At 45.8% G+C, this 17,658-nt stretch overlaps 1 protein-coding gene across 1 annotated transcript in view; it reads left to right on the forward strand.

Moving 5' to 3' along the window:
- Positions 1-620: 620 nt before the first annotated feature.
- LOC121346947 (calpain-13-like) overlaps positions 621-17,658 on the forward strand; it is a 46,608-nt gene continuing 29,570 nt past the window's right edge. The window contains exons 1-4 of the mRNA XM_041425142.1: positions 621-712; positions 1,658-1,906; positions 13,264-13,333; positions 14,203-14,321. Coding sequence (XP_041281076.1) covers positions 1,670-1,906; positions 13,264-13,333; positions 14,203-14,321 — 426 coding nt within the window. The 5' untranslated portion in view covers positions 621-712; positions 1,658-1,669. The remainder of the gene's footprint in view (positions 713-1,657; positions 1,907-13,263; positions 13,334-14,202; positions 14,322-17,658) is intronic.

Raw genomic sequence — 17,658 nt, forward strand, 5'->3', positions numbered from 1 at the left:
TGACATGTGGGAAGAATTCACAATACAAACCTGAGGCTTTGCTCTTACTGGAGCCATCTGCTCTGTTTGTCCAGCACCAGGGACATCTCAGATCTACAGATAAGTTTGTTTGGCAGAAAAGAACCCTTTCATCTACAAAAAAAAATTGAACAACAGAAAGAAAATCAAACAAGCAAACAAAACCAACCAACCAAAAGAGCTATGGCATCCGGGTGCTGGAAAGTGAGACTAGGTGACTTCAGGCTAGAAATTAGCACAGCAAAGTTAATTAACTGCAGGTGAGGATTGCCCAGGGCATGTGGTGGATTTTCCAGGGCTAATTTATGGAAGCCAGGAGCTGGGAGCAGGAATCCCTGGACCAAGTGTGGTGGAATCCAAAAAACAAGACACCAGAGCAGGATCACAGGGATTCTGCCTTTAAAAGTCTGCTGATAAGGGGCTTATTTTTTCATAGGGAAAGAAGCAAAAGGGGAAATATAGCTCAGGATAGTTAATATTTTGGTTTTGTGAGGGCAAATGGGAATGAAGGATGAAAACTGGGGTGGACCCTGTGTCATGTCTTTATCCAGCAACATGTAATTCTGTGTTACGACAGGAGCTGAAGGAACCAGGAGGCAAGGCAGGCTGCACAACCTTCCTGCTACTTCTCCGAGCCCTGAAACCACAGCAGAACCTTTCAGCTGAAGGGACATCCCCAGGAGCTGGTGCCCAGGTGTGTGTCTCTGTACATCCATGTGGCTCTGGGGAGCACACCTCAAAACTTGTGCTCTGGTTGGACAGAACAAATTGCTTTCTTTAAGCTCCAGTGCCACTGGCCCCTCCAAATGTGCAGTTTTCCCTCTTTCTTGTGTCCTTCTCCCACTGCTGTACTAAAATCTTTCCCATCCCACAGTCCAGTGTCTCCATGGAAGATGAGCTACCTCCCTTTGGAACAAAAGTAGATCTTTGATGGCAGGACTCCTGCTGTGCTCTTTGATGCCTGTAAAGGGACAGAGCCCTCAACAGGAGATTTTGGCTCCTGCATCCATCCCTAGCTGTGCCAGCAGGTGTATTAGCAGGTCTGTTCAGTCCAGGGCTTCACTGTGTGTATGAAATGTTCAGTTTCCTAATTAAAGTGCCCCTTTCTGTTAGACACATTAACAGAGAAGGGTTCCACCCTGCTTCAGACTGGAATACCTGGAGAAGCCACGCAGTGACTGCCCAGTTTAAACAGCAGCTTGCAATCCTGTGCTCTGGGCACAGCTGTGATACCTGACCCGAAGAATTTTGGGAACCTGTGGGCATCGTCCCTGCTCACACTCCCACTCCCCTGCGTGTGCAGCTCCTGCTCCTTCCCCTGTGCTGGCTTACATTGCAGCTGTACCTCAGTGCTCACACAGCAGCTCGCTAACAGCTTTGCTCCCTGTCCTCGGGGAAGACTCCAAATTGAATTTGTAGCACTGACAGCACTGGTTTAAGATAAACCAGTCGGGATTTGACGACTGCTCTTTCCCCATGCATTTCCAGCTAATAAGGATTTTGTCACTGTGGCTGCCCTCAGTTTTGCAAGCTGCAGCTCCACAGCCCTCCTGGTGGGAGGGGGAGGTGTTATCCCACACACCCCTGATGCACACTTTGCATCGGGAAACCAATTTCAGCCCCTGTCCTCCCCCCACAGGAAAAGGGCACGATGCTCGCCCCCAGCTCCGCTCCCACGCCAGAGCGGGGCTGGCAAACCACTGGAGCCACAGGAAGCCTCCAGAACCTGAAGAAATTTAACAGCCAGGACTTCAGGGACCTGCGAGCCTCGTGCCTGAGCCGAGGGCTGCTCTTTGAGGATGCCACCTTCCCAGCCCACATCAGCTCCATCGGTCCCACCCTGCTCCCGGAGGAGAAGCTTCGGCAGATCCAGTGGAAGAGGCCCACGGTGAGTTCCAGCAGCTGGGGAGCTTTGTGGCTCAGTGTGAGTGACTCCTGCTCAATGGGACCACTGATGGCCAGTGGCTAAATGCTGGTGTGAAAAACACCAATCATTTGTTTAAAATTTTCTAAATTTTAATAGTAATAAAATGGTTATAAAAACAGTAACACAAATTAGAGCAACAAGAATTTGGACAATCAGAGTCAGGACAATAAAAAAGCAAAGAATTACAAACGTTAGGATGCTTTCCTCTTGAAAGCATGGGTCGCTAACAAAGAATTAACCTTTAACAGCAATAGCCTGTTGCATGTTCATTTATCTCATACATGATTCAAAAATTCTTTTCAAACAAAGGGTGTTTTCTGGTTATTGTCAACTTCCCCCACCTCATCTTGTAAATCAGTCATCTCAGTCCCCACCAAGTCTGGTCCTTCCCGATAAGGAGGCAATAATAATTCTTCTCTTGGAGATTTTGGTGTCTTGTTGCTGTTATCTCTGTGCGAAGAATTTCTTGAGCTAGTTAGAAAAAGTATCTTACATCTCATAGTTTCTACTTTAATATTATGTTATAGCCTAAAACTATATTTAGCACAATACTGAAAAGGATTAATACATTATAACTTTCTAACATAACACGTATAATATTCATTTTAATATTTGTGAAAAGCCAATCATAAAATATGCATTTTTCACACTGTGTTGAGTAGGAGAGTTGACCTCAAGAGGAACACTGGAAGCACAGTTGTAAGGAGGGATCCTTGCTGTGGGATGTGTGGAGGGATGACAACCTGTGAGAAACAATTGCTTACTTTTAAAAATTTTAAAGATTTATTAAATGTTAACAAAAATTACAACAAATGGGCTAAATGAGGAAAAATTGCAGAGCTGGGAGCCCCCGTGACTATCAGCCAGGTGCTCGTCTACAAAATGGATGCTTTGCCTTTTATATCTTGAGCATCTCTCAGATTTTTCAGTCAATTCTTCCTCTTCTGTCCATTGGTGGAGATTGCTTACTTATATCTTGGTTGGAGGTCAGGTGTTGTTACCCTGAGCCTCTCGGTAATAAACTGGCCCTCTCTAAATGCCCTGACTACTGAGGCTGTTAAAAGGGGGAAGGGACAGAGAACTATGGAGGGACACATCACAGTAACATCACTACGCATCTTAACATCTACATAATGTCTATCTCTTAACTGTGAGAGCCAGCTATTGTATTACTCATCTGTAACACAACCTCTGCAACATTAATGATTCCATTAGGCACGTTTTCGTAGGAAGTTTGCTTCCACCTGTGAACCTGACTGGAACTACTGCTCCCACTTTGATCTGCTTCTAGAGGACTTAGTGCAAACCTGAAAAGTTGTTAAATTCTGTTGAAGATCTCTGATTTCTGTAATCCAGGCGACTGACTCAGCAATACCTATTTTAAAGTAATTGGGACAAGGCAGGAGATGAAGTTTGTGTGCTGATTCCCAGTTACAATTTAATAGGCAGTTATCGTCTGGCATATGGAAGTTTAGAACGGGAGGTGGAATCACATGCTCAGCTCTTTTATCCTAGGACCTAATTTAGGAAATCTTCCCGTGGTCCAACTGCTCTGTAGAGCACTGCTGTGTGCCATTTGCTGCTGGTGCAGCTCCTGGATGAGCCACGTGCTGCCCTTTTTCTGGGTTTTGCTGAGCACATCTCTACTGCCTGGGGCCTTTGGCTTCCCTGGGCTGCCTCAGGGTACAGGGACAGTGACTGTGAGACTGTAAAGAGACATCACGAAACAAGAGGAAAATATTTATTTGGGTGACAGATGGGTTAGGGCAGTGAGGGTGTGCTGGAGCTCGGCAGTGTGGTGGCCTTGGCACAGCAGCAGCAGAGGACGCAGCCAGTGTGCATGTTGAAATTCATGGATCCCAGAAGGGAAGCAGAGTAGCCAGGACAGCCTGCAGAGCTGGTAAATGTGGATGCCCACATGGAAAGGCAGGAAACACAGCACATGGTAGGTGTGGAGGTGCTGGGTGCAGATATTTGGGTGTCTTCTGTGGAGGTGCCATGAAGAGATCATTGTCTTCTGCAGAAGCTGCTCCTACCATAGGCTGAAGGTCTGGGCTTCTCCTTAGGCAGTTTTCCTTCAAAAAGTCTGTCTCTGGTGCTGTGTTTTTTCACTCTGCCTATGGGTTCACAGCAGGTGGGAATAATCTCTCTTGAAAGTTGGTTGTATTAGGAAAGTAACTAAAAATGCAAAGGAGAGGAGTTAGTTGCCTCTGTTTCCAGTCTGAGAGAGAAAAAGTAGGATAACTAAGCATTAGGCTCACAAAAGACAAACACAGATATTAGAAAGGGCTCTCCAGGGGCATTTTAAAGATGAATAAACTGGAAAAAACTGTTATGATACAGTTCTCTTAAGCACTAACACCCTGGTGCTTTTGCAGCAGAGAAGTGTAGGACTATAAAAGCATACAAAGTGACTTAGAAAACCAAATACCACTGATTTTGAGGCACTGCACTGTGGGATGAACATCTATCCCACTCTAATATCCTGAGAGTTATTTCATGTGCAAAGGGACTGACGTACCTTGCCAAAAGCAAAATCTGCTGCTCCTAGTGCTTGAAGTTTGTCAGGTGAGGCAGATATTGGAGAATTCCCTTTATTTTGCTGAATCCATGAATACTAAGGTTGTGAATAAAAGTTTTTGTGCAATTGGTTTCAAAAATTTACATATGTCCTCTCCATCCCGCCACTTCCCTTCTGAAGATTTTTTTGCAGCAGCAGAAGCTAGCAGTTTTACAGAGTGTTTCTTTTCAGGAAGGAAAAGGATCAAAATGGCCAGAGCTCTCCTTCAAAAAATTAAACCATATGCTCATGGGCCAGGGTTCATGATGTGAGCATTGAAAAGCCTTTTGTTCATTTATAGAGGCTAAAGCAGCATCACCAGCTGCCCTTCTATGACAAGGGACAAAAGTTGAGACTGCCGACTCAACTGGGTCACCTGGAACAGAAACTCAGGATTCCAGTGCTGAAGAAGGCCCCATTTTTTTTTTTTTTTCCTCAGTTTGACCAAAATTTTCACCTGCAGATGTCTCCCAGCCATGCAGACTTCACCTTGCCAGACAAGATGCAAGATAAAGGGCTGAGGAGAGCAACCAGAAATTCTCAGACGTCACCACAACAGCCATGCTGTGTCCTGGTGACATCAGAGTGTGGCCTCACTTTCCTGACAGAATGAAGCGGGGGTAGAAGGTGCTGCTGAATTGCAGTGTTTGCTTTTCATTTACAGAGCTGCAGATGTTTTGAATGAGGGGTCAGGAGGCAAATAAAGCTGTGTTTGCTTTTCATAAGCCCTGAAAGGCCAGTGCTGTGTCCAGTTGCCTCTGGGAGTTGGTCCCAGGAGGAAGAGGGAGATATCAGGTGGGGCACCTTTCACCCTTGCAGAAATGTTTGTACAATCTTTGTTCCTAGACCATTGCAGTGCTAACTCTAAGGATATGTGATCCCAGGTGTTTAAGCTACCTAAACAACTCAGCCAAGAGATACCTATAATTTCCCCAAGAGAGACTGTTTCCAGCCTGAATACATCTCCCAGAGACTCAGTGCAGTCGTATCCTGCTGACAAATCATGGCCAATTTAACCCATATCTGTATTTTTCCCAGCCTCCTCCATTAGCTCCTTCTGACATTAAAATAAATTTGTCTGGAATTGTACCTGTGACTGGCATCTTGGTCCTAATAATCTCTTAGCCTCCATTTATTGTCGTGCAGTATCTGGTTATTTAAGTGGTAGATAGCAATTATAACTGCTGTCTTTGTTCCAGATCCAACTGAGCAGTTGAGCTACATGCTGCTTCTATTTTACCTTGTACATTGTCAAGAGAATTGCCAATTACACTCAGATTTGGAGTCTTCATATCTGGGGGTAATGTATAAAGTGGAGAGAAAACAGCTTGATTTCAGACAGTGACAGTCAGCAGCGACTGTCAGAAACAACTTTTTGACTTGTAAACTCATCTTGTTTAATAGGCAAGTGCCTGAAAAGGGAGGGAAGGAGCACCAAGACAACATTTGGAATGTCATTTTCCCAACTCTGCAATAGTTACAGTTTCCCATCACATGGGGACTGCTTCAGGTTGTGTTTGCATCCCCAGGTCCACAATCTATGCCCATTGAAATGTGAAATCTGTAGCAGAGGTTTTGCATGTGGTATTTCAAGCATTACTAGAGGTCAGGTTGAAGGTGCCAAATACAGCAGAACCTCAAAATTAACTATTCCTTTGGCTCACCAACAGTTTTGAGAATTGGAAAAGAAGATCTGTTTTGTACTGAATAAATTATTTTCTATTGCTAGACTTTTCTAAATATCAGTCAAAGGGAAAGTCTCTGTGAAGAATTATGTCAGATTTTTAAAACTGAGATGCTCCTTTTAAAATGTTCAGAACAATTCTTTTTCATTATTTGCTGCTTTTCCTTCACACAAGTTATTGATTGGAACTGAAGAAGCCATGAAATGATTAACTGTTGCAGAATATGCATTTTTATTCAATTATTGTTCAGGCTAAAGATTTCTCTCTGTCCTGATCATAGTGCATAATACTGTGCAGATGCAAAAAGAAATTGAAGGAGGATGGTCCAGATGATGTGAATTGAGGTGATGCTAAACGTGGAATGCTTTACTTCAGCTAACATTGGTCATATTTTCAGATATGATATGTGTGAGGAGAGAGAGATTACCACCTGTGCAGCAGTGCCTTGGCCCTGCACCAGGGCTCAGTGTGGTGCCCATTGTAAATGTGAAGGATAGTCCGTGATCTTCAGTGCTTATGCTTTAGAAGAAGGCTGAAATGGGCACAGGGTGAAGTTGCTGAAGGCTTTTCTGAAGGGTCTTCAAGGTCGCAGACTGCTGCTCGTGCCCTGCTCACCCTTGGTCTCTTGGGAACCCATTATGGAACGAGGAGATGCTGAGCAGGACCTGGCATAAGAAGATCTGTCCTCTGATTAGCATGGACAGTTATGTGTGGGAGCAGCTGGAAGAGAAGCTGCAAGGAGGCCAGTGGAAGTTTGGGGATCAGCATGGGAGGAATCCCTGAGTGCCTCTGATGTGACTTGCAGGGATGTGCCTGGTGAAAGGACTGTCTGAAAGAGCTGACAGGGGCTTTGTTCAGAGCATCAGGGCACGGACTCCTTGGGTGTTTGTCTCAGGTATCTGGGGTCAGGTTGATGCCTCATGTTTTAGCCTTTATATTTTTCAAATTCTGTTTTGCTTTAGTGTGTAGTTCTGAACTTCACATTAGGGGATGGTGAGTTCTCTTCACAGAGTAGGGAGACAAAACAATTCCTTCTCTAGCTGGGGACCAAGGACAACCAATCCAAATTTCAGGCCCAAGAGCACAAACAATGGCAGAATGAAGAGAGAAAAACAAGAAGGCTGGGACTTCATAAGCTAAAGCTGTAACTGGACAATTAACTCCAATATGCTAATGGACCAGAACTTATAAAAGTGAGAGACCTCGTGACTGGTTGTCCATTTTTGTGGCCATTTTGGGTTCATCTTGGGTGTAGCCCTGGCTGGGCTCTTGTGCTGCCCAAGGTAGATTCATCGAGGCCTTTTAATAAATCCCTACTTTATTCTTTAACTCCATCTATCTTCTGTTCTAGGTCAGCCTTCTCAAGGCATCAAGGTGATGAGAAAGGTAGTGTCCAAAAAATTCCTTGGATGGGAGGTGCAGAAAGAGACAGTGTGAAGTCAGGCAAGGGATACAGCTTGTTCTCATAGCAGAGCCCTGTGCTACTGCACTCAGCACCTAAAAAACATTGGAGAAAATTATACTCATTGAGCCAATGCTTGTTAGCTGGGAAAAGTGATCCATCATTTGAATCACTCTGTAAAAGGGCTGGCTCATGTTTTTAATTCCCTTCCTCTGTCCCTTCCCAAAGAAAACATAATCACCTTTCAGCAGCAGAGTATCTATTATAATCCTGCATAGCTTTTGGTGATTATTTGTTCCTTGGCCTGTTATTTATTTCCCAGAAATTTCCAAGAATTAGCATCAGCATTAAGGAATTTTGAATCCAGCAGCTGACTTTAAAAAAATGGACCCTTTAAAAAAATAATTTTGAAGTTAGCATCTTTCTAGACGGATAAGCTGAGCTGGATTTCTTACTGTATCAGCCTTGGCCTGTCTGTAGCTGGAGGGCAGATTTCATTCAGGCAAGAATTTACACAACAATTTGAAGTTAACCCAAAAACTAGTCTCTAATAGAAGAGGAGAAAAACAAAGAAAAACCTACCAAAAACAAAAAGAAGAGGAAAAAGAAATGCAGGTTGTCACACAAGCTGCTTTGATGAGGGAAGTCACGAGAAATGTGTGGCAGTGAGGGATAGTGGTGTCCTGCAGGTCTGTCACTTTGGGGCCAGCAGTCCCTGCCATGAGCTAAAGCTGCTCACCAGCTGTTTGTGGTGGAGTCACAGCTTCAGTCTTTCCCAGGGGCCTGGAGGCTCTTGGATCCTGTTCAGTGTTTCTCCGTGATGAAAATCAAAATCAATCCGCCTTGTTCTTCCTGAGAGTGCGTGTGCAATCAGGGTAATTGAACGGGAGCAGCATCCCCAGGCTGCCACCGTCTCAGCCCTTGCCTACTCAGCTGATTGCACCTGACCTCGACTTGGAGATCATTCCTGAGGGCTGGGGACGCTGCAGTGCATCACCAGCCGTTACATCTGTCCTTCTGGAAGATGGAAAATATTTATTTGCCTCGTATTTCCCGACTCCATTGATCTTTGGGGAGAGTTGATTGTGTGAGGGAATTTGTGCATCCTGGCTGGATTGCAAAGCAGTGCTGCTGTGATGGTCTGCTCACTGCCCTGCTTCCCTGCAGGATCATGTGGCTGTGTTGGCTGGAGGGTAGTTGGTAACACCGTGGCACTTCCAGCTTTTACTGTATGATCCCAGGGGGAGGTTCCAAGACCTCTAAGGAAACTGCCTCTCAAAGGCTCCAGGTACATAGGACTGCTTCTCTTGTTCACCTCCTTTGTCTTTGCCTCCTTTGTTTTAGCAGTGAGCCACACAAAGCAAACAGGTTTCAGGTAAAACCTAAGCTGGTTTCTGGTTTTGTCTGGTTGTTGACACCAGTCCATCCTCCAGCAGACTTAGCTTTCACATCTGTGGGCTCCACGCCTGTGTGGAGTCTGGTGAGCTCATTCTTCCAATGCAAAAGAGAACTGGAGCAGAGCATGGCTTTTATAAGCAACCAATGCATTTGTATTGAAATCAGGCAATTAAGAATTGAGCTATTCTGCTGTAAAGCAGGGAATTGAGTTCTGTCAGTGCAAGCAGACCCCTTGAGAGTAGTCTGATTTTTCCTATTAATTTTGGCTTGCTCGTTTATCCTCTCCCTCTCTGATCTGTTGGAGACGAGCCATTGCATGTCAGATCTTTGGTGTGGCCCAGCACAGTTTATATTGTGTGGGTTGGAAAAGACCTTTAAAATCAGGGAGTTCAACTATTAACCCAGCACTGCCAAGCCACCACGTCCCCCAGTACCACATCTCCATGCCATTTCAATACCTCCAGGGAGGTGACTGTACCACCTCTGTGAGCAGCCTGTTCCAATGCTTGGCCACCCTTTGAGTAAATGAATTTTTCCTGATATCCAACATAAACCTGCCCTGGCACAGCCTGAGGCCATCTCCTCTTGTTCTGTCACTTGTTACCTGGGAGAAGAGACTCTGTAGCTCCTGCATGGCTACCACCTCCTTTCAGGCAGACATGGATCACCCCCCTGAGCCTCCTTTTCTTCAGGCTAAAAAAACCCAGCTCCCTCATCTGCTTCTTGTGCTCCAGCCTCTCCGCTAACTTTGTCCTTTGTTCTGCCCTCCCTGGTATCCCAAATGTCTTATTTCTGTGGAGGTTTCCTGTGGTTATGGGATGTATGGCAGTGGTGTGACTGACCCCTCCTCAGCACGCTGCTGGGCAAGGCCTGCAGCCCAGGGAACTGTGGTGCCATGTTTATTTCTTAATCCACAGCAACACTATTAGAGGCACAGCGGTGCTGCTGAATTAACATTTGTCCAGCTGAGAACAGTTTGGCTTTCAATAAATAGCAGCCTTTTTATTTGTCATAATTTGTGTGTGTAGAACAGGGAGCACCATTACTCACGGTGGCAGGATGTGTAAGGATGGTGGAGCTGCAGCAGCAGCGGGGAGCAACCCAAGGGTAGCTGAAGGGAAGGATGTGGACCTGTGGCAGGAGCAGAAACAGGGCTGGGATTTTATTTTAGGGTTAAGGTGAACTGACCAGGAGGTGGCTCTGCAAACAGTCATCTCCAGCCTCTTACCCCTCAGTGACCTTGTGCCTGCATTCAGGATCATGCTGGGCCAGTGGAGAAATGTGGGGGAAAGTGGCCAGCACCCAACCAGAGCAGCCTTCAGCCAGACTGGCTTGCACTGCCTAGGAAATCCCACCTCAGGCTTCCAGCTTTTCACAGAAGTGTTTGACTGTGTCCTTTGCATGTCTGTATGTGGTCTACATCTACACCACTCACCTCCAGCTCCTTCTGGGGACTTGTTCTTCCCTAAAAATTTCAAGCAATTATAAAATGAGATTTAGAGCTAAATGCATGTACAGGACACTTTCCTTCCACCTCTCAGATTAATTCTCTATCTTGCCCTTTAGATGAACAGTACTTGTGTGCTAAGACCATGCTCTAGAGGATGAACTGGTTTGAACTTGAACTTCTCTTTCTTTTTGAATACATAATGAAGTCTTCAGTGCGAAAGCGAGTGATCAGAGCTTTGTCCTGGGGGGATGAGCTCAGGCAGAGTGCTTGACTTGCAGCCCATATGGTTGCCTTCACTGCTGGGCTCATAGATACTCTGAGAACAGACCACGTGCCTCCCTGAGCTCCCTCTTCTTCCCCTTCCAGCTAAAACTGAAAAGTCTTGGTGAAAATGCCACAAAGCCTCATCATTTCTCAGTGAAACAGGGCACTGCTTCTGGACAGACATATAGTTAAAGCTGTGGTTCCTCTCTTTGTCATGCAATTTGAGCAGTAGGAAATAGTGAGTCTTGCACATTTGGTGTAGTGGTAACTATGTGTTTAGCTGTGTTTTGCAATAATGGACAATATGGTGTTTTATGCCTGCTGTATTCTTGCCTTTGAAGGAAGAGGAGCTAATTGGAGACTTCCTTTCCTCACGGTTGAAAAGGTCCAGATTTCCAGAGCACTTCCATCACAATTATGTCCTCTCTGTGCTCTGTCAGAAGCCCCTCTGTGGGTCCAGACAGCTGCTGAGCAGCCCCTTCCCCTGGCTGGTGGAAACAACACGCTCTGTATTGTGTCTCAGCGATTGCCCCAGTGCCTGTGGGGAGTGCAGACTCCTGGAAGCAGAGCTCCATGTGCTGTGGGGAATACTTGGAGAGTTCCCTCTGCCAGCCACAGAGATGTCTGTGTGCATAGGCACAGGGCTAGGGCTGACTTCAGATTTTATCTTTTCTGGTTTTAGACTAAATTGCCAGTTTCTCTCAGCAAGGAACCTGCTTAATGACTCAGCTCATCCCTGTTTGCTCCCTGGGGAGTCGAACACCTTGGTGGGCAATAGAATATTTGGTGAGCCATCTAATGGGCTGCCTTTTGAGCCAGTCCCCACCACAGCACTGGCAGGATCCACAGAGCACTTCTGAGCTTTAGCACCCTGGCATGGAGCACAGCATCGGCCCTTTCCTCGGGGGTCCCATAAAGACACAGCTGCCTTCCCGTTCCTTTCAGGCTCATGATTCTGGATGGTGCTTACCCCTGTGGCAGCTATGCACTGTAGCCCAGCCACCCTGCTTCTGGCAAGTCAGACTTCAAAGCCCTCAGAAATTATGGGGAAAACAAAATTAGCCATTCCTCTATGCTGTTGGTTTTCTGGGATGACTACTAGCAAGTCAGCCACACACAAAAGCACGGGCAAGTTCAAGGCCTTGCCGTGCAGTTTACTCTTTCCTGCTTGTGGGAAGTTTTGAGTTCACCCAGGTGAGGGGTACAAACTGCTGTGGGAAATGGAGGTAGGGAGAAGATAAGGCTGGGATGGATGTAGAGCAGAAGGTAAAAGAGCTCAATGCTGCTTCTTCCTTATACAATGAGCAACCACTGCTGCTGGTGGCCACACGTCTTAGGCCTGCTCCCATGCCATGGGTAAATCTCTTGCTGCAAATCCCCAAAGTCCTGGGGTAGGTGGGATGGCTGTAGGAAAGCATCTCTCCAGGAATTTGCCTGCTGAGGCTGCTTCCCCCCACATCAGCAGTGCTATGGCAGCATGATCTGCCCACCAGCCTGGAACAGTGATGTTGCATTGCATCTTTTCCTGACAGGGAAACTTTTTAGAGGGATTTGATCACTGTGGAGCCATTTCAGAAAGCTGACAACATTTGCTAATGCTGAGCTCACACAAGCGTGCAAGTCATGAGTCACATTGTGAGCTGGTCTCGTTTTTGTGCAGCATGTCACATCAGCTGGGGAGAAGGAATGGCAGGGCCTGTTCAGGGAAGGGCTGCTGTATTATTATTTTTTTAACCAGGACTTTTTTTCCTTCCTTTTATCCCTTTGTTTTCTTACATGTGTGATGACTTGCCTATTTCAGGCTGATTGCTCTTTCAAAACAGAGCCTTACCACGATGGAGAGTGCCAAGGGTAATTCATGGGGGATGGTGAGGCTGTTCCTTCCTGAGCACTCAGATATCCCAGGCCAATAGCAGACACAGCTGGGAGAATGGTTCACATTTCTGTGTGCAAAGCCAAGCTCTGAAGTGCTTCCCCCTTCACTGCCCAAGCAAGACTCTCAAGGAAAATTCTCCCTGAATCAAAAATGTCAGCCAGGCCTATGGGATTTTGCAGACAGAGATTAAGCTCTCTTTCTATATCTTCCTCACCACAGTGAAGAAAAGCAGCCCAGGCTGACCTGTATCAGACCTGAATAGAAACACAAAAGGCTTAGAGTGTAAAATGCTCCCAGACCCACTGCTGAGCTGAAGTGTAGACCCTGTTCCACTTTGCTTGGAGACCTGTGTGTCTCTGCCCTCAGTGCCCCAGAAAAGTGCATGATTGCACTGCCAAGCTCAGAGTTCTCTCTGAAAGGTGTCAGTAGTATTAGAGAAACCCAAATGAAAACTCAGGGAGCACCCAGCCCCAAGTCCCCATCCCTAGGAATGTCTGAGCAGATTAAAGAAGAGATAACTGAGTATCTCCTCTGGTTTTGTTGGTGGCAGGCAGCAAAACATCAGGGCTCAAGAAAAGCAGTTTTCAGACCTGGAAAAGACAGGCAAGGTCTTCAAAGGGCAGGAACACACTGCTGGCAAAGGCTGGGTACTCACACTGTGCTTTGCATTTTCTTTCCTCCAGGAACTTCAGAGAAATCCTTATTTGATCATGGATGGAGTTAGCAGATTTGACATCATGCAAGGAGAAATAGGTAAGGTGATATTCTTGATTTGGAGGAGATCTGCACAAAGCAGTGACCTGTGACTGCTTTGCCATGTTCCAAGTGGTCGGTGGGAAGATGTGGACCATGGCAGCTGCAGTAAACAATCAGTGCAGGTCAGTCTAGACTGGCACAAGTCCACACACAACTCATATTTGCAGATACTTAACAGGATTCCCAAATGCAGCAGCTCAAATCTTTGTTACTTTTGTCTGGCATCTGCCTTCTGTCTGTGTAAGGCCAAGCTTAGAAACGGAGATCCAGCTGAGATCAGGCAGATGCTTCAGGAAGAAGGGTCAAACACAGTTGAGTAGATAAATAGGCACAACTCTGACTTTCTGTAGGGCTGAATTTTCTGTCCTTCCTAATGCCTTCACTTGACTGCCAGTGTTTTCTTCCTGTGGATATTTCTGTTCAACTCCTGCGATACTTACCCAGTATCAGAGTATGTATCTGCACCCTGTGGCAGTTCCATCTTGTGCTCCGTGACCGTGTTTGTCTTTGGGAGCAGCTCTGCTCCCATGTAGTAAGAAATGCCTTCCCATTTCTCACTCCACTGAGAAGTCTGAAGGTTTCCTAAAGAGTGTTCTGGACTGCAAGTCTCAACATGACTGCAAAAGATAGGAGCAGCCTGAAAGTAAAAAAGCGTGGCTGGTGACAGCAGGGTTCCCAGTGGACATTGTGGTGAATTCTGTGCAGTGCTTCAGCATTTTGGAGGGGGGAAAAGGAGACAGAAGAATGTTGTTGCTTTTAGCAAGGTGGTTCTTAGATGTTGCAGCCCATTCCCTTTCTGAAGAGTCAGCTGTGATCCAGAACAGCAAGTAACTGACTGGATGCTCTGGATTCTTCCCTCCCCTGAGGTGACTGCTGGATGCTGGCTGCCCTGGGCTCCCTGACACTGCGAAAACAATTTCTGGAAAATGTTTTACCCAAGGACCAAGGATTCCAGGAAGATTATGCTGGGATTTTTCATTTCCGGGTATGTATTCCCAGTGGTGTTGGTACCACTTGAGCTTGGCTGGTTGGATTGCAAAGGGGTCCAAGCTGCAGCCCTACATCTCAACTCCCTTGAATGCTTTGGTTCTTCAATGCTGACTCCCAGTTCAGAACTTTGCAGAAAATTCTGAATTTTTTAATGATTCCTTCTGCTCCAGGTGGTGCAATTGCACTTCAGGGAATTTGATGCCCTTTTCTTAAAGTTATGACTGTAAAGGCAGCAGTACCAGCTGTTCAGGTAGATTTGTGTACATATATATTTTAGATGACATTCTGGTGGCTGCTTTGATTTGGGCAGTCTGTTATGGCTGTCATCTCACCTGCACTATCTATTTGGGCTTGTGTTCTCTTTCCCCACTTCACCTTGCCCTTTTAGCTCCTTGAAACTGCTGGAAATTACAAATCCTTGGAGACAGATCAGAGGAACAGGCTTTTGATATTTTGAAAAGAGATTTGTTTCAGAGAGAGGAACAAGTCTTTTTAGTAAATCCCGCTTTCTACCAACTCCTAAAATTGTCTGAATCTCCCAGGAGGGTGACTCGTGTAGCAACTGGCAGGCTCTGCTTGCTTGTGTCTGAGTCAAACAAATATCTGGTGGGATTAGAAGAGCTTGCAGCACCATTAAACTCCAGAAGCTAAACTGGATGTGGAGAAAATCTGGATAAACCCAGCCATTCCTCATCCCCCTAGTTCACAAATCTCTTTTGTTTTATGCAGTTCAGCACAAAAACAAAGTGCTCTGGCAGAGGGACTTCTTTGACCTCCTAGGCTCTTGTGCAGCAGCACCAAGAGGATTATCTTGTGGACAGTCTAAATTTTGCCCTGTTCATTTGCTCCTTAGAATACCAGATGTTTCTATCTTGGCCCATTTCCAGCATACACTGCCACACTGTGTGAGATAAACCAGCTGAAGGGACACCAGTCTGCTTAAAACACATTAAAAGGATGCAAGCTAGATTGTCTTTCATGGGAGCTTTGAAAAGATTAGTTAGGCGCAATCCTTAAATCTTAAGCAGTATAAATACCTTACAGTATTTGAAAATGTTTTCCCTGTCATCTCATCTGCAAATCAATGCAACTGTTTCTGGCCTTCCTTGAGCAATAAACCCCTGAGAAAGCTCCTCTGAATGGAAATGCTTCTCTGCAATGCCTTTCAATTATTCCATCAAAGATATTTTACTGCCATCCACAGGCTAAGCAACCAGTCCTCAGTTCAGTGAGGAATCGCAAACAAGGCATATCATATGCTAATAGAAAAAAATTAGCTTGTAACTTTTTTCCCACCATTTTGGAGCTGGAGCATCTTGCCTCTCGGGAGCACAAGGGGCTGCTCCAGTGTTCCTGTACAGCATGAGCTGTTCAGCTGCAAGAGTCAAGGGTGTTAAGCACTTCATCAGCTGTAGTTAAGATGGGCAATGTTTTTATCTCGGGAATAATTACAGTGATGTTATTTCCCCAGGGATTAGGTTAGTCCCGTGTTTGTATAGGAATCCCTTTCTCTGCCACAGAAGCTGTGGTGCCTGTGAGGCAGAGTGTGTCACTCCTTGTGACAGTGAGGGGCAGCACCTCAACTTGGGAAAAAGCAGAAGTGTTCTCCAGGGGACTGCGGGGGGTTATTGAACAGGGCATCAACTCACAACTGGAGGGATCTGCCCTGGGTGTTAATGTCCCTGCTCTCAGGAAGAAACAGATGAAATCTTTAAAGACCATAAATGGTCAAGACCTCAGTTCCAGGAAACATCCAAAAAGTGATTTTTAACACCATACGAAAGGTTGGTGTTAGTTGGTAGGTGATTTTCTCCTTACTCAATTTCAGAACTGGATTTTTCTAAGATCCCTGTCCAGGAAGGAAAAAACGAGGCAAAACAACCACACAGCATTCCCCCTTTGACCAGCAGGACCCTAGATGTGTTGTTGTCATCTTGGGAATGTCCATTTCTTTTCCTTCTCTTAAGCCCAGGAAAATAAATTCCTGATTTAAAAGGCTTATTCTAAATACAGAAGCAAAGAACTTCCCTCTTTGCATCCTGCCTAAATAGCAATTCTTGGTCTTATTTACTACCACATTCACAGCTGCAGTACTTAAATCCCATAAAGGGATATAAAGAAATTTCATGAAGCCAGACTCAAGCCAAAAAGTGAGCCCCTCTGAAAGCAGGAGAATGGCTTCTCCTGTGCCACTCTTGTACTTGCAGATCACTCTAGGATTTCCCATGAGGTTTCTTTTTCCCACTCTGGCTTTTCCTGTCCTTGTGAGCTCAGGTGAGACCACCATCTGAAGGTCTGTGACAGTCAGGACAAAGCAGCTGTCCTTATCCAGCGGAAGAAAAACACAGTGCTGCATTCAGACAGCCTCCAAGCTTGAGCTCCCTACCAAACAAGGCCAAGGAGCTTGACTTTTGGAAAAACATCACACAGTGGGTTTGGACTGCATTAATTCCCACAGCAAGTCCTGTATGTTCTCCTTATTTACCTGTTGGTATTGCACATGAAGCACTGGGGGAGGCATGGCTGGATGTCACACCTCTTCTCCATTCAGACCTGCTCCGGGGTGTTGGCTGGTGGCAGAAGGGCTCCTTAGGTGACTGAAAGAACACCTCCTTTTGGACAGTCCTTTTGCCTGTCTCTCCTTCAGGCAGAGAACAGCCACTGGAAGGATTTTCCTTGAGCCAAATTCAAGCAGAAGCTGCAAATCTCTCCTGGAGCTCAAGTTAGAGGTTCCAACCCTGCTGCCTCCTGCAACCACTAGTGTAGGAAGGGAGAGGCCTGGGAGAGGCAGAAATGTGAGTAGGATCAGACCTGCTTTCAGCTGAGCAGTCTGTAAGCTGCTTTGCTGCTGGGCAGATCTGGTCTTGTGCTTTTCTAGCAGAACAGCTCATTTTGGGGTTTTTCATTGACCGAAGCTGTTGAAATAAAATCGTGCTAGACTAAATCTATTGCTGGCATACTTCCACTAGAGTCCTTAGCATTACTGCAAATAAGAGCTTGGCCTCTTATGATTTCGAATCATGCTAAGCTACATTAATCTGCTAATGACTCTGGAAATGGCTCCTTTAGTTCATCCCCGCAGATCTCTATTCCTGTCTTTTCCCTTGAAAAGTTTCATCAGCTGGATCAGCTGGAGAAACACCTGCTCTGTCCACATGCTGGAGAGACTGCCTGTGTCCTTCTCATCCATCAAGGAGATGGATAACACCTCAAAACAGTCTTTAGTCACTACACTGTCTCCATCCATGACAGCATGTCAGAGTCTTAATTGAAACACGGAGGAAAGGAAATTTAGAGGCTGGATCTTGACAAAGTCTCTCTGGCCAAGAGCT

Source organism: Onychostruthus taczanowskii, unplaced genomic scaffold (genome assembly GCF_017590055.1).
Source record: "Onychostruthus taczanowskii isolate IOZ18803 unplaced genomic scaffold, ASM1759005v1 scaffold87, whole genome shotgun sequence".
NCBI lineage: Eukaryota > Metazoa > Chordata > Aves > Passeriformes > Passeridae > Onychostruthus > Onychostruthus taczanowskii.